The sequence below is a fragment of the Brachyhypopomus gauderio genome, unplaced genomic scaffold (genome assembly GCF_052324685.1).
Source record: "Brachyhypopomus gauderio isolate BG-103 unplaced genomic scaffold, BGAUD_0.2 sc34, whole genome shotgun sequence".
NCBI lineage: Eukaryota > Metazoa > Chordata > Actinopteri > Gymnotiformes > Hypopomidae > Brachyhypopomus > Brachyhypopomus gauderio.
Window position 1 is genome coordinate 2,481,972 of NW_027506866.1, and position 23,271 is coordinate 2,505,242.

At 41.8% G+C, this 23,271-nt stretch overlaps 1 protein-coding gene across 5 annotated transcripts in view; it reads left to right on the forward strand.

The window, feature by feature from the left end:
* Positions 1–4,286: 4,286 nt before the first annotated feature.
* The window catches only part of LOC143485371 (macrophage mannose receptor 1-like), a 32,511-nt gene continuing 13,526 nt past the window's right edge, over positions 4,287–23,271 (forward strand). For 2 of the 5 annotated variants that reach the window (XR_013122858.1, XM_076984766.1), the window contains exons 1-22: positions 4,287–4,500; positions 4,599–4,985; positions 5,588–5,767; positions 5,872–6,309; positions 6,788–6,901; positions 13,857–13,991; positions 14,093–14,272; positions 14,532–14,689; positions 14,878–14,994; positions 15,172–15,287; positions 15,684–15,832; positions 16,054–16,253; positions 16,531–16,661; positions 16,746–16,818; positions 16,929–17,082; positions 18,309–18,344; positions 18,445–18,608; positions 18,747–18,808; positions 18,895–18,995; positions 19,218–19,360; positions 19,568–19,670; positions 20,269–20,417. Coding sequence is in view for 4 of the 5 variants with exons in the window: in XM_076984766.1 (XP_076840881.1) it covers positions 4,425–4,500; positions 4,599–4,985; positions 5,588–5,767; positions 5,872–6,309; positions 6,788–6,901; positions 13,857–13,991; positions 14,093–14,272; positions 14,532–14,689; positions 14,878–14,994; positions 15,172–15,287; positions 15,684–15,832; positions 16,054–16,253; positions 16,531–16,661; positions 16,746–16,818; positions 16,929–17,082; positions 18,309–18,344; positions 18,445–18,608; positions 18,747–18,808; positions 18,895–18,995; positions 19,218–19,360; positions 19,568–19,670; positions 20,269–20,417 (3,366 nt within the window). In the remaining variant the exon portion in view is untranslated. The remainder of the gene's footprint in view (positions 4,501–4,598; positions 4,986–5,587; positions 5,768–5,871; positions 6,310–6,787; positions 6,902–13,856; positions 13,992–14,092; positions 14,273–14,531; positions 14,690–14,877; positions 14,995–15,171; positions 15,288–15,683; positions 15,833–16,053; positions 16,254–16,530; positions 16,662–16,745; positions 16,819–16,928; positions 17,083–18,308; positions 18,345–18,444; positions 18,609–18,746; positions 18,809–18,894; positions 18,996–19,217; positions 19,361–19,567; positions 19,671–20,268; positions 20,418–23,271) is intronic. The other 3 variants (XM_076984767.1, XM_076984768.1, XM_076984769.1) reach the window with 3 other exon arrangements.

The following is a 23,271-nucleotide window of genomic DNA, read 5'->3' on the forward strand; positions in this document are numbered from 1 at the left end:
TTTCAAGTACTTTAGCCTAAATTCCAGCACTTTTCAAACCTGAAACACAAAGCAACATTAAAATTCTTCAGGTAAATGTTTCTTCCCCTGTTTTTGAGGGGTGTTTCTTTATACTACCACATATCTTTTCGGACAAAACTACAAAGAATGTGACGCGGCTAGTATAAACGCCTCCACCATTCGCGCAGATTCATAGATGTATATTTCTATCTATATAGATCTATGTGTATATATAGTGTGTGTGTGTGTATATATATTTATTTATTTTGATGCCTGGTGTACCATCAGGTAAAAATGTTCTTTCACCGGTTTTGCAGGGGTTTTTTAATCTCCAGTGCCACCTATCGTTTCGGAGAACACTGCAGTGACGCTCGCGCAAGTATAAACGCCTCCACCGTTTGTCCAGGGTTGCGCGAGGTGGACGGAGTCACTCGCTACGGTCACTCGCGAAAGTATAACCAGTCTATAAACCAGGCTTTACTTCCAAGCTCTGCGCCCCCCTGCAATAGCTCTGCGCCCCACCTAGGGGGCGCGCTCCCCACTTTGGGAACCACTGGTTTAAACAAACTGTTGGATGGTCTGGCAATGGAGGCTATACCTGAGTGAGCACAAGACTTCTGTTCACGTTGCCGGACTGCATGACTGCATGACTCATATATCTTCCCCTCCCAGCATGTTCCTGTCTTCATTGTGTATTTAGAGCTGTTGCGCAGTGTTTACTCAGTATGCACAATACTGTAAAGACATACCACTACCACCCTTGCCCCCTGCTTCTCATGTCCCTTTGTTACACTGACATAGCTTGATCTGCCGGAGTCCATCCTTTCACACTATAGTCTTTTAATTTACACGTCTACTCAGTCATGCCTAATCATCTTTTCTCTCTTTTCTCTGAGGTAATCCTATTGCTGTTTTTGAGTCTCATGCTGTCTTAGCTTCTATGGTGCCTCCCAACACCTCACGATGCCCCCCTGCTGTGGCCCCCTCTTTTACCCCACCTCCACGCCCTGGTCAGATGTTCATGTACCAGGTACAAGATGCCCTGCAAACCAAGATCAGGACTTATAGAAAACTATGATGAACATTCTTATTTCACTGGTTGCATCTCAATCAATCAAATTTTATTTATATAGCGCGTTTTACAACAGTTGTTGTCACAAAGCAGCTTTACAAGTGCCGAGTCCTAGCCCCCAGAGAGCAAGACAAGGGCGACAGTGGCAAGGAAAAACTCCCTAAGAGCATGAGGAAGAAACCTTGAGAGGAACCAAGACTCAGGGGGGGGAACCCATCCTCCTCTGGCCAACGCGGGTCACCATAACAACGATTGAAGATAAATATAAACAAAAAAAGATGGGAAGGATAAATAATTCTCATCTTTGTGTGTATTTATATACATGAGTTCCTATTCCTATTCAGTCCTAAACTGGATGGTTGGCAATAGTGCAGGGCTGCGAAGTTAAAGTCATAGCAGGGGAGATATGACTATATCTCAGGGGAGGGTGGTGAGAGGGTCTAGGGCAGTGGGTTGATCCTTCATAATTGCCAGGCTACAGGTTTTTCTATGATCTTGAATATAAATTATATGTTCAAAATGGGATATAACTAGATAGTACAGTTGGATCAAGATTTGGTTTCTTGATCAGAGGTTTAATGACTGCTAGTTCATTAATGACTGCAAGTCCATGTTTCCTTCTGGTTCTGCCTTTTCAGCTAGGCTGTATTAATTAAATAAAATAAAATACATTAAATTTAAGGCCAGAGTTGCTGCCACACTCCAGAAATGTTTATAATTTCATGTCATTTCATTCTCCTCTGATATGACTAACATTACCAACCATCAAGACATTTAGGACTAAAACAGGAATTACATAAAGAACTCATAAAGAACATTACATATAAATGCACACCAAGATGGACTTTATTTATCCCTCACATATTTTCTTTGTTTCTCTCTTTTTAAATTGTCATGGTGACCAGCGTCGGCCGGAGGAGGAGGGGTCTTAGACACCCCCCCCCCCAAGTCCTAGTTTCTCTCAAGGTTTCTTCCTCATGCCCATAGGGAGTTTTTCCTTGCCACTGTCGCCCTTGTCTTGCTCACTTGGGGCTAGGACTCGGACACTTGTAAAGCTGCTTTGTGACAACAACTGTTGTAAAATGCGCTATATAAATAAAATTTGATTGATAGTTTACAAGATTTGGACATGTGACCTATTGTAATGGATGACTTAACTACCGTTAGAAGAGGTTCAGTAACAACAACCTATTTTAGTCATTTTTATGGAATTGAGTCGTGTGTAAGAAGTACAATTTAACAATGAAATTATTTTCTCCTTTTCTGATTGTGGGAGTGGATCAAATCAAATAAAATCAAATATATTTGTATAGCGCTTTTCACAACACATGTTGTCACAAAGCGCTTTACAGGATTTACAAGGTTAACTATACTATGGGTCCAAATCCCTAATGAGCAAGCCAAAGGCAACAGTGGCGAGGAAAAACTCCCTAGATGGTGGGGAATAGGAAGAAACCTTGAGAGGACCAAGACTCAAAAGGGAACCCATCCTCCATTGGGCGGCCCGTTAACACACAAATTACACAAAAACAAGTTATACAGACGAATGCACAAGTCTCAAACAAATCACATAATCAGGCTAAGTATAAGGTAACTAGAATGAAAGTTCTGGGTGTTGATATTGTCAATGTAAATGTCTTGTGATGAACTCCAGGTTTTCATTCCGTGTCGGAGTGATGATACTGCTATTGTAGACTCCAACTGCAGTGTTACTCCCCAGGTGAACCTCGGAGTGGACGAAGCTCTCATCCGTTCCATGCTGTGAGCTATAGTAATGGACAGAACCACAAGACAACCTCAAAGTTTTAAAGACTCTTTTATTGGTACCCACAGGGCTGCAGTGGCAAACACTAGTTGGACCTTGTCAGGACTCTGAAAAACAAATAAACAACTGTGATTATCTTGCACTATTCAGGGTGGCCAACTGATAGTGTAGAGGATTACTATATTCCATGCATATTTAACTGTTTATTGTGGGTTTTGAAATTAGTTCAACTTACCTGTTTGTTCCAGCATGCTGGCAGCCTCTTACAGGCCAAAGGACCTGAGCCCAGGGGGTTGATGGGTTATGTAGTCTGGAGGTTGTTACAAGTGGAATGTTCCATTTCCCATGTTTGAGCCGGGGAGGAGGACCTGCTTTCATGGTTCTGAATAGGGGTTAAGGTTCCAGCATGAATGTTTTAATATTAAATATTTTATATTCATACTAAAATATTGACTAAATAATAAAATGTTTGAGTTAAGTTAAAGTAGATAAATGTAATTAGAACTTGTACATTTTTAAACTTGCTTGCATATGATTACAATAATGAGTAGGTCCTGTTACATTTTGTGTAATGCAGACAGAGTTCAATTTGAAGTAAAGGCCCTTTTCATCAGATCTACCACCTTATCAACATGTACGCTAGTCTCCTACCATTATTATTTTGTCACTGCATACCGCTAAACTTGCTGCAAAATCGGTGAAATTGTTTATAAAGTCTGAGTAAGGCCCTGGTGGTCTGTACACATTAGTCAGTGAGAATGCGTTCTAATTTGTAACAGGTATTGTGCAGAATTCAGGACCCCTGAATATATATAAAACTTTGAGATGACACAGTGACACAGTGACAATTTTGCCTGTGTGTACTGTGGCATTCAAGTGAAACTGCCTTCATTCCTTCTTTCCTTCTCTCCTGCGGAGGGGAAGGATGCATTATGAAAGAGGGGAAGGATGCGTTATGAAAGTCCTTTCAAAGAGGAAATGAAAGCACTTGTCATATTTTTTTCATGGCTAAATACAAGACATACAAAAATGCAGGATATTTATTTTTCATTTACTTAGTAAATATGACTTATTTATCATATTTGATCATAACTTCAACTTTTCTTTTTTTCTACAGTGCATCAGTGTGAGATGTACCTTCTCTGTAGCTATAATTGATGAGATGCTGTATGTTGCTCTGAGTTGTAATTCACAAGTCCACATAAATACACTTTTATACTTTGAGGTCAGTTAACTGACTGAAAGAGAGCCCTACATCTTGCATGTTATGTCAGCCTTTAGTGACTTTGTTCAACATTGATCTGGTTTTAACCAAAGGCCAATATTAGCTGGAGGTAATATTCATAGATCTATAATGTACCTGCTCTTGTCGATAGTATCTTTGCATATTACCTAATGACTGCTAAAAATTCTCTTCCAAGACGTCTTGTGATATTAGTGTATCATAGCAATTGCTGAAGAAAGGCACGTGACAGGATGTTATGGCTTGGGTTGTGAGGACTGGACTGTCTTCAGATCAGTTCACAACATCTGAAGTGACAGTGAGACTAAGGCAGAAACAGTCTGCAGTCGCTCATGTAAGACCAAATGATCTTCAAGATGAAGAAAATACCTGTAGTCATTGTACTTCTACTGAAGATGTTACAGTGCTCTGCTCAGTTAGGTATGTTGCATCTTTGTTTTACTAATGATGAATTGTACCACACTGCAAAACAAGTGAGATTGACCTCTGTTGTACTGTGTGCTAATTTCATTGAATAGATGGAAACTTTTTGATCTTCAATGCTCATTCAAACACATGTCTGGGAGACATTCTGGAAGGGCTGGTGACATGTAACCCCCAGAGCACAAGACACCAGTACCGCTGGACTTCAGAGAATCGCATCTTTAACGTTGCCCAGAAAAAATGCCTTGGTGCAGGAAGCAAAAGTGAGGGCAATAAACTGCAGTGGTACATCTGTGATGCCAAGAGTGACCTCCAGAAATGGGAATGCGATGACAACTTACTGTTTGGCCTGAAGAATGAGTCTCTGTACTTGTCGGTTCAGAAAGGTACGAATCTACTAACACTGTCCAAAGATCCAGGGGATGAAGGCAAGTGGACAATTCATGGAACTCTGCAAAGCATCTGCTCCCGGCCTTATGAAGGTATCTGTCTTCATGTCTTAATGGAGCCTGAATATGTGAAAGTGCTCATAACATTATTTGCCTGATTTAGTAATGAGACTGAAAGTTAAAGAAAGTAATTAATGTATTGCTGTAACTCTGATCTATAAAGAAAGCCAAAGACACAGCCAGCCTGCCATAATGTACAATAGTAATGAAATGTATTTAGTCAAACTATTCAATGTCATGCTATGGAGGCCCCCTGTCACCCACCCCCGTCAGCAACGACAGTATTTCATGTTGTCCTGTTGATGTGACATTGTGTTCGTCCCTCAGGAGGGCGTGGCCCATTAGGAAAACTGACGCCTGAGGGTCGTTTGTCTGTTTATACATTTCTTGTCTTTGTACCAGTTGATTGCTGGTTATTGTATCCTTAATTTGGATTAGTTCATGGGTTTTGAGTTTGTGCATTTTATTAATTAAATGCTCAATTTTCTCTCATTCTAACCCTATAGTTTCATTGAAAAAAGGAAAATCATATTAAATCAATGTAGTATATTAACAATCACCAAAAATGTATGTGTATAAAAACTTAAATTTTAATTACATTAAAGGATGTTGTCTTATTTCTTATTTGTTTGAAGAATTATACACACTCAGTGGAAACGCCTTTGGACACCCATGTCATTTCCCATTTAACTACAAAAATCATTGGTATGCAAACTGTACAATAAAAGATTCATCCACCAATCGTCTATGGTGTGCAACAGACACTGAATATGATGTTAATCAGCTCTGGGGTTATTGCCCAACACAACAAATAGGTACTTAGTGTCTTATTTTACAACTTCCACATAATATCTTTACTGTATATACATCAAATCAAAATGTTATAAGTTGAATGGTTATTTTCTATTTCATTTTAAAGAGTACTGGATCAAGAACCCTCGGACAGGTGTGTATTACCAGGTGAATGAAGATTCTGCACTGACCTGGTATCAGGCCAGGAAGAGCTGCCAACAGCAGGGGGGAGATCTGCTGAGCATCACTGAACCCCATGAACAAACCTTCATATCAGGTGCTGTTCCTTACATCACTGAACCCCATGAACAAACCTTCATATCAGGTGCTGTTCCTTACATCACTGAACCCCATGAACAAACCTTCATATCAGGTGCTGTTCCTTACATCACTGAACCCCATGAACAAACCTTCATATCAGGTGCTGTTCCTTACATCACTGAACCCCATGAACAAACCTTCATATCAGGTGCTGTTCCTTACATCACTGAACCCCATGAACAAACCTTCATATCAGGTGCTGTTCCTTACATCACTGAACCCCATGAACAAACCTTCATATCAGGTGCTGTTCCTTACATCACTGAACCTCATGAACAAACCTTCATATCAGGTGCTGTTCCTTACATCACTAAACCCCATGAACAAACCTTCATATCAGGTGCTGTCAGGTCTTTTAACTCTGTACTGCCAACTGCTATATTCATGCACATCATCAATGCAGTTAGATCTTTGCTACCAGGGCCGGAGTGGGCCACTTTTTCAGCCCGGGAGTTTCATGCCCAAATCCGGCCCAATGTTTTTTTTCCCTCCCAATCGGCCCAAACTAGAGATTGACATGAGGCGGCCCATCGGGAATCCTCCCGAATCTCCCGATTAGCCACTCCGGCTCTGAGTGCTTTTACTTTTAGTGTTAGGATGTGGAACCAGACAAAATCGTTGCATACCTTCTATAAATGATACTATACCAGATAATATATTTTAGCAGTAATATGTTTTAACTGTTGAGATTTTAAGAATAATTTTTTATTTATTTCATGTAGGATTGTTTCAGAAGGAAAGTCTTCTATTATGGATAGGACTGAACAGTTTAGATGTCTTATCTGGATGGCACTGGATCAACAGGCAACCTCTACGTTTTCTGAAATGGCTCAGTGGTGAGTTTCCAGCGTTGCACTACATTGAATATTAATCTGAATTACAAATGCTTTTGCATTCAAATTTTAATTATGCATCATATATGTCCTTTTTAGTAACCTAGCCACTAGGGTACACACACCAGTGTATTTTAGTGCCGGTCCCAAGCCCGAATAAATAGGGAGGGTTGTGTCAGGAAGGGCATCAGGTGTAAAAACTGCGCCAAATCAAATGATGCGGATCAAAAACAGAAATTCTATACCGGATCGGTCGAGGCCCGGGTTAACAACGACCGCCACTGGTGCTGTTATCCAACAGGGCATTAGTGTAAATTGGACTACTGTTGGGACAAGGAGGAGGAGGAGAGGGGGGAAGAGGGTTCTGAAGCTGAAGGAGAGGAGGCAGAGCAGGAAGGTGTAGGTTAGAGTTGGTACATTGAATGTGGGCTCTATGACAGGTAAAGGGAGAGAGCTAGCTGATGCGATGGAGAGGAGGAAGACAGATATACTGTGTGTACAGGAAGGAAGAGCACGGTAACGTATAAGAGTGGGGGAAGATGCACACAGGTCGACTATATCCTCTGTAAGAGACGAAACCTGAAAGAGGTTAGTGAGTGCAAGGTGTTACCAGGGGAGAGTGTAGCTAAACAGCATAGGATGGTGATATGTAGGATGGTTTTGGAGGTGAAGAAGAGGAAGAGAGTGAGAGTGGAACCTAAGATCAGGTGGTGGAAGTTAAAGGATGAGGACTGTGGTGTAAAATTCAGGGATGAGGTGAGGCAGGTACTGGGTAATGGTGGTGGTGTTCTGGATACCTGGGATGAGACTTCAAATGCAGTGAGGGATGTGACTAGGAAGGTACTTGCTGTGACCTCAGGACAGAGGAAGATAGACAAGGAGTCGTGGTGGTGGAATGAGGAAGTTCAGGAAAGTTTGAGAGGAAAGCAGATGGCTAAAAATAATTGGGATTTTCAGTGAGATGAAGAAAGTACACAGAGGTACAAGGAGATGTGTCGTAAGGCAAAGAGAGCAGTGGCAGACGCTAAAGAGAAGGCATATAGCAAGCTGTATGAGAAGTTGGACACTAAGGAAGGGGAAAAGGATCTGTACAGATTGGCCAGACAGAGAAACCGTGATGGGCAGGATGTGCAGCAGGTTATGATGATAAAGGATAAAGGTGGAAATGTGTTGTCTGGTGAGAACAGTGTTTTGGGAAGGTGGAAGGAGTATTTTGAGGAGCTGATGAATCAAGAGAATGAAAGAGAAAAGAAGGTTAGAAGAGGTAGAGGTTGTGAATCAGGAAGTGCCTCAGGTGAGCAAGGAGGAAGTAAGGGCTGCAATTCGGAGAATGAAGTGTGGTAAGGCAGTTGGACTGGATGATACTCCAGTGGAGGTATGGAAATGTTTGGGAGAGACAGCAGTGGAGTTTTTGACTGGGTTATTTAACAGAATCTTGGAAGGTCAGAAGATGCCTGAGGAGTGGAGACGAAGCATAATGGTGCAGATATTCAAGAATAAGGGCGACGTTCAGAGCTGTAGTAATTACAGGGGAATAAAGTTGATCAGTCACAGCCTGAAAATCTGGGAAAGAGTAGTGGAAGCTAGGCTTAGAGGAGAGGTAGAGATCTGTGAGCAGCAGTATGGTTTCATGCCAGCTAAGTGCACCACAGATGCCATGTTTGCTTTGAGAGTGTTAATAGAGAAGTATAGGGAAGGACAGAAGGAGTTACATTGTGTGTTTGTTGACTTAAAGAAAGTTTATGATAGAGTACCGAGACAGGAGCTGTGGTATTGTATGAGGAAGTCAGGAGTAGCAGAAAAGTATGTGAGGGTAGTGCAGGATATGTATGAGAACAGTGTGACAGCAGTGAGATGTGCGGTAGGAATGACAGATGGGTTTAAAGTGGGGGTAGGACTACATCAGGGATCAGCCCTGAGTCCCTTCCTGTTCGCAATTGTCATGGACAGACTGACGGACGAGGTTAGGCAGGAGTCCCCTTGGACTATGATGTTTGCTGATGACATTGTGATCTGTAGTGAGAGTAGGGAGCAGGTGGAGGTGAGCTTGGAAAGATGGAGATATGCTTTGGAGAGCAGGGGAATGAAAGTGAGCAGGAGTAAAACAGAGTACATGTGTGTGAATGAGAGAGCAGATGGTGGACAGGTCCAGTTACAAGGAGTTGATTTGGTGAAGGTTGACAAGTTTACCTACTTAGGGTCGAGGGTACAGAGTAATGGAGGAAGTGAAAGAGAGGTAAAGAAGAGAGTGCAGGCAGGGTGGTGTGGATGGCATAATGCACATATGTCAAAGTCAAGGCCCGCGGGCCGTGACATAATCCAAATAAAGTTTGAAGACCAGTATTGTTTTGATATAATCAAATGACGATGGAGTGTTGGAGTTATCGGACAGAGTTGATCAAATCAGAGTTAATCCAACTAAATAACTCCCGCAAAGATGTAATTAAACTCTGCCCACGAATTTCTCTTGGCGAAAGATGTACACGGTGAGCATACTGGTAGCGATAGCTAGCTAGCTCTCCATAATTAGACAATGAGGATTAAAAGCAATGCATGATTATATCAAAACAATACAGGTCTTCAAACTTTATTTGGATTATGTCACGGGTTTTGCGTTGGTGCACTTTATTCATTAACTCCTACATTTTCAATGAGACTGTGTGATCACGTCCTTCTTTTACTTTACTTGCTGAGCTTAATTTCGACAATGGTTTTAATATTCAAAGGCTCTACAGCAGGGGTCGGCAACCTATGGCACGCCGAGGCATAATCAGTGGCACGCGACACACTGGACCAGCATCAGCAAAAAAATTAATAATACAAAATAGAGCACAATCCTCCAGTCGAAATCGCTCCTCAACGCTCTGCTCAGCGGAGGCATTTATACTTGACGATCGATCGCGAACACACACACACACACACACACACACACACACACATATATATATGATGTACAAATGATGCAATACGTGCAATAAAGGAAAAAAAAAACATTAAAGTGCCGTTCCAGAATAACAAGTTAGAAGTATTTTAAACTTTGATTTAAAAATGTCTAAAGTTATGGCTCTTCTAATGTTTTTATTCAGCTACTTTTGTGTAAGAGCGGCATATACTTCTGTTTAAAGAGCTTCTCCGTGCAGTTTCCGCCTTCTTTTGGCAGATCTGTTAAGATGATTGGCTGCAATAAAAAATGATCGACAGCTAACTCTGGCTGATAATTGGCTTAATAAAAATTGATTGACAACAAAAGTCTAGTATCTGATTGGCTGCAGTCGAAAATGATTGACACATGCTCCGCCCTTTACCCACACCCACCGGGGTTCGGGCCTGCAGCATTACCCTTCTCTGCACAAGGGCCTCGCACGCTGTCGATTTGCGAAGTCGTGCACCTCTCGAATTTGGTAACTTTGCGCGCGCCGCACCTCAGCGCAATGAACAAAGCAGGGTTCAAACACCTTTATAAGGTGAAATTAAAACACTTGTACGTCACTTTCAAGGTCCATTTCAATATTTCCCAGGCACTTTAAACTTAATTAAGTTAAATATTTATACATATATTCGAAATGATTAGAAATAATTAGCTTTTTATTCACATCATTTAATTGTTGTGTGACGGGCGGGGGTGAGCAACAAAAAGGAAGCGATCACGCCAAGTCTCAGGGAAAAAGGATGGTTTAATAGAAAGTGTGCAAACCTAAAACCCGTGCACTATCTCCAAATTAAGGATATAATGACCAGCGGTCAACTTGTACAAAGACAAGACATATATAGGCAAACAAACGACCCTCAGGTGAGATGGATCACGGGCTCCGCCCACCTGAGGGACGCACATGACGTCACCAAACAACAACAACAACAGCCGCTGTGGACAGAGGCGGCCGGTAGGGGGCCGCCTCACCATGACAGACCCCCCCACCAAGCCGCACTCCCCTCCACTGGGTGTGTGGCACACAGCGGCTGCACACAAAACATGAAGGGGCAGGAAGGCAGGGACAGGCAGGAACACACCTCCTGCCGTCCGGGAGCTGAAACATAAAACACAAAACATTACACAGCTCACCTCCTCGGGCGGGACCCTGGACCGACCGGGCCGTTAACAACACAAAACCACGCCCCAGTCGGTCACAGGGCCCTCACGCCCTAACCGGCATTCAGCTGGTAAGCCCCATGGGTGTGAGGACGAGGGGCTACGGCTCCTCTCTCGTCCCTCGTGTGTGTGTGGGTGTGCAGGCTACCTCTCCAAGGCGTAGCTACTTCACCTCCTGGACCTACCTCCTCCCAGAGCTGACCCCTGCCTTCTGCTAGGGGTCACCCCAGCCTCCTGGGGAGCCAACCCCTCCCGGGGCCTCTCATCTCAAGGTGGACTCCTCCACCCAACCCAGGAGCGCCAGAGACCGAGGCCCAGAGCACCCCCGACGCGGGCTAGGGAGCAGCCCCAAGGGCCTCCTGGTCACCCCGGGCAGGAGGGAGGATCTCCATCCCCAGCAGGAGCTTTTCAGACCGGAGCCCCATGGTCCCCAAACATCCGGGGGCCCCAGCCCTCTAGGGAGGGGCTCTTCATGACCGGGCTCCGGTCACCCTACAACACAAGGGGGCTCCTGCCAGGTGGAGACCCCCACAAGGTCCAGGAACACTGCCAAGGAGAAGCACCTGCACAAAGAACACAACCTCACACACACACACACACACACACACACCACACACATATACAAACACAAAACACAAACGCGCCCTACCCTATTCGGGGCCTCCCTCGGGAGAGACGCCCTCCGTGCCACACCCCATGGCACGGGACCACAGCCGGTCCCCCCCCAAACACACATTTAAGGGGAGGAGCATGTGTGGAATTACATTTAACAGTTGTCATCACGCTAGGACAAAACACACACGCAAAGACTAGACAAGCAAACTAAAATGGTGCACAGACAGACAGACGGGACCTACACATGCGCGCTCGACATAAACACACAGTGACGCGCGCCGCTCAGAGTCGCAGTCGCTCCCCACATTTAACACAAGACACACGGGGAGCGAGGCGACGGTGACGAGCGGCGACCGCGTCACACACAAAACACGCAACATTAAACATAACGAGCACGCACACTGATCCACACATCCGTCGACAAACACGCGTTTTAACAAACACGAAACATGAAGAGCCTTCCAGGGAAGACGCCCTGGTCCTCACCGTGCCACAAACACGGACATGGCGGAGCTCTTCAAACAAGCAAACAAACAACAGACACGAAGAGTTTTCCCAGGGCAGACAGCCCTGGTCCACGCCGTGCCACAAACACAACACAAAAGCACGGCGGAACTCTTCACAAAACACCACGTAGACAAACACTTACCACGAGACATGACCACGAACGAAGGAGAAAGAAAAAGAGACTCGGCGGCTTCCGAAGGGTGGCTGGTCATTCTGTGACGGGCAGGTGTGAGCAACAAAAAGGAAGCGATCATGCCAAGTCTCAGGGAAAAAGGATGGTTTAATAGAAAGTGTGCAAACCTAAAACCCGTGCACTATCTCCAAATTAAGGATATAATGACCAGCGGTCAACTGGTACAAAGACAAGACATATATAGGCAAACAAACGACCCTCAGGTGAGACGGATCACGGGCTCCGCCCACCTGAGGGACGCACATGACGTCACCAGACAACAACAACAACAGCCGCTGTGGACAGAGGCGGCCGGTAGGGGGCCGCCTCACCGTGACATGTTGATTATTTTCAAAACTACTTTTTTAGTTTTAGTACTTTAGCATAAACTCCAGCACTTTTCAAACCTTTATTACTTTATTCATTTAATGTACAGGACATGTTTTCTTTGAAGGAAGTTTGTTTTTATCTGTTTGCTTGTTGAAAAATGTTTTGACTTGAAATTACTGACAGATCCATAAGAAAATATTGCTTTATTCATTTAAGCATTAAATAATATACACTGTGTTATGTCTTGATTCAATAGGCTATGTGCAATCATTTCAATATGTTTTAATAAACATTGAACCAGTCCGGCCCTCGGCTTGTAGCAAATTTGGTTTTTTGGCCCTCGATGTATTTGACTTTGACATCCCTGGCATAAAGTGTCTGGGGTGATCTGTGATAGAAGGGTGTCGGCTAGAATGAAAGGAAAGATCTATAGGACAGTAGTGAGACCTGCTATGTTGTATGGACTGGAGACAGTGGCACTGACAAAGAGACAGGTGAGCGAGATGGAGGTGTCTGAGATGAAGATGTTGAGATTCTCATTTGGAGTGACGAGGAAGGATAGGATCAGAAATGAGTTTATTAGAGGATCAGCACATGTAGCATGTTTTGGAGATAAAGTTAGAGGAGCGAGATTGAGGTGGTTTGGACATGTACAGAGGAGGGATGAGAGGTATATTGGTAGGAGGGTCTTGAGGATGGAACTTCCAGGCAAGAGGAGGAGAGGTAGACCTAAGAGGAGGTTTATGGATGCAGTGGTAGAGGATATGAGAGTGGCTGGTGTGTCAGAGGAGGACACTCAGGACAGGGCCAGATGGAGGAGTTTGATCCGCTGTGGCGACCCCTAAACGGGATTTGCCGAAAGACAAAGAAGAAGAAGATATGTCCTTTTTATTGAAAAGATCAGACAATAAATCTTATTAAAACATTTTTAAATATTCAATATAAAAATATTTATATTTTAGAAACAGGTTGTGCTACAAGCTACATACTTAAATATGATACTCTTTATTACAATTACTTTTTGCACAATTATTTGTTTAGGTAAAATATATATATATTTTCATGTTAAAAAAGACCCATTGATAGGAAGGCAATCACTTCAATATCAGTACAGTTAGTAAATAATGCTTCTGTGAATGTCAGCTCAGTGTAAAGTGCCTTAACAGGTACAAATTAAATTATTTCTGTTTATATATTTTTAAAGGATGAATAAAAAGAATTCATTAATTGTGTTCTCTTGTTAAAAGGGCAGCCATCTTTTAAACCAGGACACAGCTGTGGAGTGATAAACCAGCATTATTCTAAATGGTCCACTGATATTTGTTCTGCCAAACATGGATATATCTGCCAGAGAGGCATCTCTACTCCCACAGTTCCTCCAGGTACTCACCAGGTCTTCTTCTACATGATTTCTTTAACAAAACATCGTTGACATGCTGTATATTTATTTTGAACAGTATTTCCTTTGTCCCTTTTAATCCAGTGGTGCACACAGGTTATTGCCACAGTCCATGGATCCCTTATTCAGGCCACTGCTATTTCCTCAATCGCATAAAGAGAACATGGCTGGATGCGAGAGATGCCTGTCGACGTGAAGGTGGAGACCTGCTGAGCATCCTGAACACAGAGGAACAAAGCTTCATCATCTCACAACTTGGATACTGTAAGTTCCAGTATGCTAATTTCCCACTATTATCTGATAACTTTTTAAGACACAAAGAACAGAGAAGGAACAGGTTCATAGCATAGTGGATGATACAGTGTGTCCAGTTCATAGTGGCAACCTGCTATTTATTCAGCTATTTTCACAGCGCAACTTCAGTTGTCACAATGAAAATTTGTAGAATTTGTAGACATTTTTGAACTGGGATGCAATGTGGAGAAATTTGTCTGAAACTGATGATTTTCAAACAACGTATCAGTGAAGACAGATGAGCTGTGGATCGGCTTTAATGATCTCAAGACTCCGATGCTGTTTGAGTGGAGTGATCACTCCAGCGTGCCATTTGCCTGGTGGGACGTGAATGAACCGAGTCACAACGCCGCTCTTAAGGAGGACTGTGTTTTAATGACAGGAGAGGTAAGGCAGCAGTTTGAGTTATAATCAAGTAACACTAATGCACTAATTACACTCTAGGTAGACTGTTCTGTATGAGGTGCCTGTTATTTTAGTTTTCATAGAGCTTCAGGAATCATCTATTCAGATGATGAGAAAATTAACTCAATTCATATTTGTAAATCCACTAAACACATTTGTATCTTTATTAGGAGGGTAAGTGGGCAGATAACATCTGTCAGCAGAAGTACGGCTATATCTGTAAGAAAAAGACCAATTTGAATCCATCTACCAATGACACTGTTGTCAAAAGTCCAGGCTGTAAACCTGTAAGTGTTTATATATATTGCTTTGAGAGTCACAGTGACACTTCTACTTTGTGCTCCATTACATGAATTGATTGAATTTACATATAAAATACATATAACTAAAAGCAAGAGTAATTAATTTACCAAAACATTCAAATACCTATATTAACAACTGATTCATATTTTTGTCTATTTAAGGGTTGGAGCAGATATGGTTTCTACTGCTACTTAGCAGGACCAACAACTAAAACATTTGAAGAAGCCAAGCAGATGTGTGCAACAATTGGCTCTTACTTGGCTGATATTGCAAACAGGTCAGAAATTACACAAGGGTGAACATAGTCCTGGATCATACTAGTGTATAAATCACCGTATAAGCACTATACAGGCTACACACAAGGCAAATGTTTTAGTACAGCTCTTTCAATCACAGCTGCAATTCAAAGTTATTGTAAACCATTAATTCTACAGTTAGCAAACAAATTATTGTCTCTGATCATGGTCACTCACATATGGTGACCGGCGTCAGCCAGAGCAGGATGGGTTCCCCCCCTGAGTCTTGGTTCCCCTGAGCCACTGTCGCCCTTGGCTTGCTCACTGGGGGCTCGGACTCTGACACTTGTAAAGCTGCTTTGTGACAACAACTGTTGTAAAAAGCGCTATATAAATAAGTTTTGATTGATTGATTGATTGATGTTTCTCCACATCAGGGTTGAAAATGCATTCCTGGTCAGCCTGATTGGGGCTCGGCCAGAGAAGCACTTCTGGATCGGACTGTCTAACCAAAGGGACCGACACACGTTTGAGTGGACTAATGCCAACAACGTTTTGTTCACTCACTTTAATGCTGGAATGCCAGGTAAATGCATTCAAAGTCAAAGTCAAATTTATTTATATAGCACACTTCACAACACACGTTGTCACAAAGCAGCTTTACAATCGTATGGGTCCAGATTCACTCTGTCTCAAATATGCATTACATTGAAATTATAAAAAAAAATGAAATCAGTAATATTTATTTTGGTCAATGATTTGATCTTAAATCTGAAAATGCAAACTTTAACTGTTTTATAAATACAGGGGGGAAACAAGGTTGTGTTGCCATGACCACAGGACTGCTTGCTGGATTATGGGATGTGCTTAGCTGTACTGATAAAGAAAAGTATATTTGCAAGCAGAATGCTGAGGGGTTGGTGACCACTGCAGCAGCCCCAACGTCTCCTGCTGCCACCTGCAGTGAGGGCTGGTCCCCCCTCCCAAACAGAGACTACTGCTTCAAGGTAGAATGAATATCTTCCATGATGAAGATGAAATTAGCAAGAAAAGTGAGGAAGGTTAGATAAAAGAACTGTAATATTTATGTGTCTACATAGAGAGCTTTGAATCTTGAATTGAGGAAAATGACAGTCAGGGGTGTGTGAAAGAGTCTGAGAGCAGTTTATAATATATTCATCACTATAGTGCCTGAACATATATTTTAGTGCACATTTTTTGGAAATTGGTTTATCTGATGTTATCACCTACTGACTGTGTAGTGATTAATACATTTTGCTGAAGCTGTTTGAGGTGCAACACAAAGAAGCAAAGACTTGGTCTGAGGCACGTGACTTCTGCATGGAGGCTGGGGGAGATTTGTTGAGTATCCACAGTGATTCAGATATTCAAGAAGACACACTGCTCACGGGATAGTAAGACTGTTCTCAAGATAATACTTCATATTAATTGTGTGCAACAATTTTGTATTTCATATATGTAATTATTTATGATTACAGTGAACTGTCAGCTTGGATTGGATACAGTATCCAAGATCCCACTGTTGGTTATGTATGGAGTGATGGTTCCAGTGTGAGTTTGGCTCCAATTCTAATGTACTACCCTGTAATGACCTTTTACTAAAGGAGGAACAGGCTATATTAGGCAGTGTGCTGGCAAAAAAAGTTACATTTTGTCTTTAGACATCATATGAAAGCTGGAAAGAGGGTCAACCACGCAATTTAAACAATATGGAGAACTGTGTTGAACTAACTTATCGGCAGTGGGAAAACAAAGCAAAATGGAATGGCCTGCAGTGTGAAGACAGAAGGAATTGGATTTGTGAGATTCAAAAAGGTGGATATAGAAATATTTTATATTATATTTGATATTATTATATTTGATATCAGTGGGGAACCGTCAGGGCCCTCTACACCCTCTCAGAGGGCCTAAAAATATTCTTAAAACATAAATATATATAATATAATTTATCCAATTTTATTTTATCTACTTACAGTTTGACAATCGACATCTAAACAATTACAAAAATATAAGCAAATAAATTATTCACCCGTGTCTATTCAATCTTTGTTGGAAGGTGAGGGGTTAAGTGGAAGCCTGTGAGTCTGTGTCTCCCCCTATCAGCACTGTGATGCCCGCTGTTCGTTTACAGAGGGCCTGGCAGTTATAATCAGAGACCGTATACGGTCACTGGTTATAATTCAGCGCAATACCATTTTCAAATGACAGTAAAATTGACCAATCATATCTTCCCTCTTAGTGGGCTTAACTGTATGATAATTTCTGCCCGCTGTGGCGACGCTAGCTGTCGTTAGCGTACCACCGCTAGCTAGTTTCGATTCATTCCTTTGACGTCCTCGTGCGCGTTGTTTACATATTCCGCTTCCGAGAACCACGGAGCTGTGAACCTTATTTTGTTGGAATCATATTTAGCTTAAGAAGTTATCTAGTACAGATATTACTGTTTATTGCGTGTCTAAAGCTGTACTGTCGTCTCAGTTTTTTTTCTTTATTGCAGTTAATTAGGAGAGGAAACACTTTTTTTCGGGGGGATGGGAGCGGGCCCAGGTTTAATGGTCACGGTTCGCTACTGTTTAATATTATATTTGATATGAAATATTTAGATATAAAATGTTATATATTTTATTCCAGCAAATTTGCCCAATTAAATATGTTTAGTGTGATGCAGGGAAAAAAAATCAATGTAAAATAATGTGGGTCCATGTGGCTTTTGTCTGAGTTCCGGGTCAGTTGTTGTTTTGACTCGCGTGTGTGTGCTATCACGTTAAAGCTAATTAGACGAGCTGCACTTGTCTCCCCGTCCTGCTCTCGTCTCCCCGTCCTGCTCTCGTCTCCCCGTCCTGCTCTCGTCTCCCGTCCTGCTCTCGTCTCCCCGTCCTTTGTACTCCACATTACTGGTTCTCAGTCCTTAAATGTGCAGGTTCAAATTGCATGCACATCCTCTTAGTGGAATAAACTGTTTCTTATAGAATATGTAATTAAAGTAAGAAACCAATAATGACAGAGTTAAGGGCGTGATTGTGGTATTTGTCTCCCTCTAGGTGAAACACCAAAGGAAGTAAACATTACTAGTAAAAGTAAGTTATTATATGTAACTATCAATGCACAGATGAACTTTTTGCTACTGGTTACAAAAACAAGCAAAATTAAAGGTGTTCTTTCTCTCTGATTTCACAGGTTATAATAGGACAGAAGATGGCTGGATTATTTTTAAGGGGTATCAGTATTACATCCATGACACATCTCTCACAATGGAAGAAGCACGTTGGTTCTGTAAGCACAGACATGGTGATCTTGTGGTCATTAATGATGAAGAGGAGAGGGTGTTTCTCTGGCATCAGGTAAGACCTTCCATAAAGCAAACTTTCAGATGGCTAATGTTTCAATGCATTATATGCATACATTCCTGTATTTATTAGTTTTATGATGCAACGTTATCAACATGATGTAATCTCATTTTTATTATTTCTGTTTTACAGGCTTTAAAAATACGTGATGATATTTATATTGGTATGAATATTGATCGAGACAAATCTTTTATGTAAGTTACAAATGAGTTGCCCACAGTAAACAACATAATAAAAATACAATTAATAAGAATATTAATTCTACAATTTTATTGGGAAGGTGGATGGATGGATCACCTGTAGTATTTCAGATATGGGCACCAAATCAGCCAGCATTTGTGAATAATGAGGAGAACTGTGTAAAAATGACTTGGTATTCAGGTAAGTAAATCATCTTAAAATGGAATTTCTTAGAACACAGTTGTAGCTGCACATCATGAAGAATAGTGACCTATAAATGGAAACTAGAATGTGCAGAATCACGTTGCTTAGGACAGTTGTACACTGGACAAATATGAGTCTCATATTTTACAAATATTAGAAATTGTTTTTAAAATATTAGAATATTTTACAGTCAGAGTAATAGAATACTGCTGATCTCAGGCCTTTGGGAATCTGAATACTGTGGAAATAAACAAAACTTTGTGTGTAAACGAAGTGGATTAATCCCAGTCAATTCCACTGCTGGCCCCACTGAGCCAACCATAGGTGGCTGTGATCCTCACTGGGTGAAATTTGAGAAAAAGGTAAATTACTTTTTTTGTTTTGTATTAAATCTACTTGATACTTGGTGAGTGCCTAATTTCAGAAAAATAAGTCCTTTATGAATGGATACACTTACAAAGTGCCTTTCTCAGGACATTTAACAAAGAATTATCAATTTATTGTGTTCTTGTGACAGAAGGCTTAAATGAGTAAAGTTTATCTTTGGTTGGTTTTGTTTACCTTTGTAGTGTTATAAAATTGTATTGGATGTGAAAACATGGAGTGAAGCCAGATCATACTGTAGACGTCTTGGAGGGGATCTATCGTCTGTTCATAATAGACTACAACAAGGTAGTTTTAGGTTGTTTCTTCTGACATAATCTGTACTGAGGTGGTTTTCACAATTTTTATTGTATTTACCTGCTTTTCTGTATAAATAAAAAGGCCTAGAGAGAAGGCCTGCATCAATGTAGTATACAGAATAATCATGGTCCACACAAGCTGTGATGTTAATACAACAAGCTAAAAATGTAGCACTACATTCATTTATCAGATGATTCTATCCCACATACATAAATTACAAGTCAGTTGTGCTCCACTAATTATGAGGGGCCGGTCTAAACCAAAAATGCCAGGGCCGATTTTTTGTCCCAGTCCAGCCCTGCCTAACACTATGTTTATGATTATGGAATAACCCTTAATATGTCTGCTGGTTTTATAAACACCTTCCGGTAATGAAGAATGTGTTCAATAGAGCTCATTTGTGCGTGCAGCACAACTCATCTCACTCTTGTTTCATTCAGTCTGGGTAGAAATTAGATGGGGCTTGATAAATGATATGCATGTGATCAGTAGTTGATTTTAAATTGAAATTGAATTAATTTATGTCGTGGAGTCGAAGGTTTGTTCAAATAATTATATAACAGATCGTATGTCTTCACTTCTTCAGCTTTTCTTACCTCAAGGATGAATGATAGCACCCCTGATTTATGGCTTGGCTTCAGTGATTTTGCTTCATTCAGGACATTCAGATGGACAGATGGGAGTCCTGTTAGCTTCACATGCTGGGCCAAAGGACATCCTACAAGACTAATAATGGTTTGTTGACAAATGTATTGGTTATTTGCAAATAACCAACTAACAACCTCGTAACAGACTAACAACCTCATAAAAGGTTGACATTATTGCTGTATCTTCTTGTTGAAATTTGAACTTTAGTGGTGAGCAAAGATTTCTGTTACATATACTAAAAGCATCTGAAAGAGCGCTAACCTCCCTCTATAATCATGAATCTTTATACTAACTACTGCTGACTCTGTAAGTACTTGTGACAGAAATCTGGATGTAAGGTCTGATTCGTGTCTGGTGGAAGCATTATCCGGTAAGGTCTGATTCGTGTCTGGTGGAAGCATTATCCGGTGATGTCAGTGCTATCCCTCCTAGGATGGGAGGCACCAGGTCGAAATTCTTCTGCAGGCCCACATCGTACAGGTGTCATTAGATACATAGGGTGTGCAGAACATTATATCCACAGTCTAGTCATAATGATGAGTGACTACCTAATCTTCACACTAGGGGTACTAACAGACATAGATTAACACAAGGGCAAGGGAGAAGACAGTATGAACATCAATGAAGGCCTTACAGAATATATAGAAAACACACATACAGAAAACTTTCCATTACAACCTATATTTGAAACTTTCCTTCAAAACTGTGTGCTTTGTTTCCTTTCTCAGAACAGAGAAAACAAACATTTGATTTTATTCTCATATGTCTTTAAACCTGAGTGGGGGACTGACGGTCCATGTACCTAGTTAATTGTTTTCTGTTTCTAATCCTAAAATGGAAAAACAAACCCTTTCCTGATTTTTGATTCAGTAATCAGGGGCAGACCGTGACAATGAAAAGACACTATACAAACAAAATGACAGCAAATTGGATGTTGCCGTCATGTATAGCCCTGCCATGTGTTAGCTGTCAGTCTTAGTTCCTCCTTGTGTTTTGTAACCCCACCATATATAAAATAAGATTGTGTAGATGTATCAGTTTTATTGCCCCCGGGTGCACCTATATATCCCGTCCCTTGTTGTTCTTTCTCACGTGTTACTTGCTTAGTTTTATTTACTTACTTATTTACTTAATTAAGCCCTTTGTTAGTTTTATTTACTTACTTATTTACTTATTTAAGCCCTTAGTTTTGTGTGATTCTTTGCTGATGTTTGTTTTGTATAAAGCCCTGTTGTCTGTGTCTGTGAGTTTATTCAGTTTTGGTCTTTGTGTAATCATGTCTAACTCTTGGCTTGTTTGTATGACCTGTCTTTTGGATTTCCCTTTAATAAATTCCGTTCTTCTCATCTTTTGCATCTGCCTCCTCAACGCACCATGGCGCCCCAGGCCCAATACAGATCCTTGTGGGACACCATATTTTACCTTTGTACGTTCTGAACATTCGTAATTTACAAGTACAAATTGGTAACGATCTGTCAGATAGAATCTGAACCAGGAGATCGCATGACCTCTTATGCCAATGAGTGTCTCCAGGAGATCGCATGACCTCTTATGCCAATGAGTGTCTCCAGGAGATCGCATGACCTCTTATGCCAATGAGTGTCTCCAGGAGATCGCATGACCTCTTATGCCAATGAGTGTCTCCAGGAGATCGTATGACCTCTTATGCCAATGAGTGTCTCCAGGAGATCGTATGACCTCTTATGCCAATGAGTGTCTCCAGGAGATCGCATGACCTCTTATGCCAATGAGTGTCTCCAGGAGATCGCATGACCTCTTATGCCAATGAGTGTCTCCAGGAGATCGCATGACCTCTTATGCCAATGAGTGTCTCCAGCCTGTCACGGCCTCCAACCCTGGAAACTCCACTTCCCAGCATGCCCCACCACGAAGGCAGAGATCCGCCTCCCCGGAGTATTAGACACCTGTAACTTGTTAGCTAGATCTATATAAGGCCTAGCCTGTGAATGCATTGTTGCGAAGTATTGCTGACAGTCTCTTGAAAGCATACCAAGCCTTATTTTGTATTCTGATTCTCTGGTTTGACCTGTTTATCCATTCCCGTTATCTCTCTCTTGGATTTGCCCTCTGGTAGCTCTGCTCTGTTGGATTGCTATTGTGTATGAACCTGGACTGCCCTCGACTTCTCTTTGGAATTCCCTTTCACGAATTAAACCTTTCTTTAATTGTAGTCTGCAAGCGTCTGTGTTGCGTTATGTTTCCAACGTCACACAGCCTATCCAGTAGAATGTTGTGATCAATGTTGTCAAAAGCAGCACAGAGATCTAACAGTATAAGAAAAGAAACATGTCCTTTATCAGACCACGGACGTAATTTGGGGGGGACGGGGGGGACATGACCAATGAAATAAGGTCTTCATGACCAACTGGGGAAAGGAACTTCAAAAGAGCATCAGAGCTGACCAGACAGCTGTCAGGGTGTATTGGCAGGTTGACAGGCTCTGAGATAGCTGTCAGCTACGCATTCGTCTACCTTGATAACACATCCTTATTTATAGTTATTCCAAGTCCGAACACATAAAACAAGTCAGGCGAGTATTGCAGAACCATCTCTATGTTAAACTAAAGAAATCGCAGTTCCACGTTCAAGAGATAGGGTTCCTCGGATATCGCATAGCTCAGAACACTTTGGCTATGGACCCCTCTAAGATCTGAGCGGTCGCTCAGTGGCCGGTTCCTACCTCGCCCCATCTGGTCCAACGTTTCCTAGGTTTTGCAAATTTTTACTGGCATTTTAGTACACCCTAGCTGCCCCTCTCATCGCTCTCACAAGAAAGCGCCTGGTCCCTTTGTCTGGACCGCGGAGCCCCAGCAGTTGTTTGAAAGTCTAAAACAACAGTTCACTTCTGAGCCAGTCCTGTGTATGCCCGACCCTGAACTCCCATTCATGGTAGAGGTAGATCCCTCCTTCACCCCTGCCC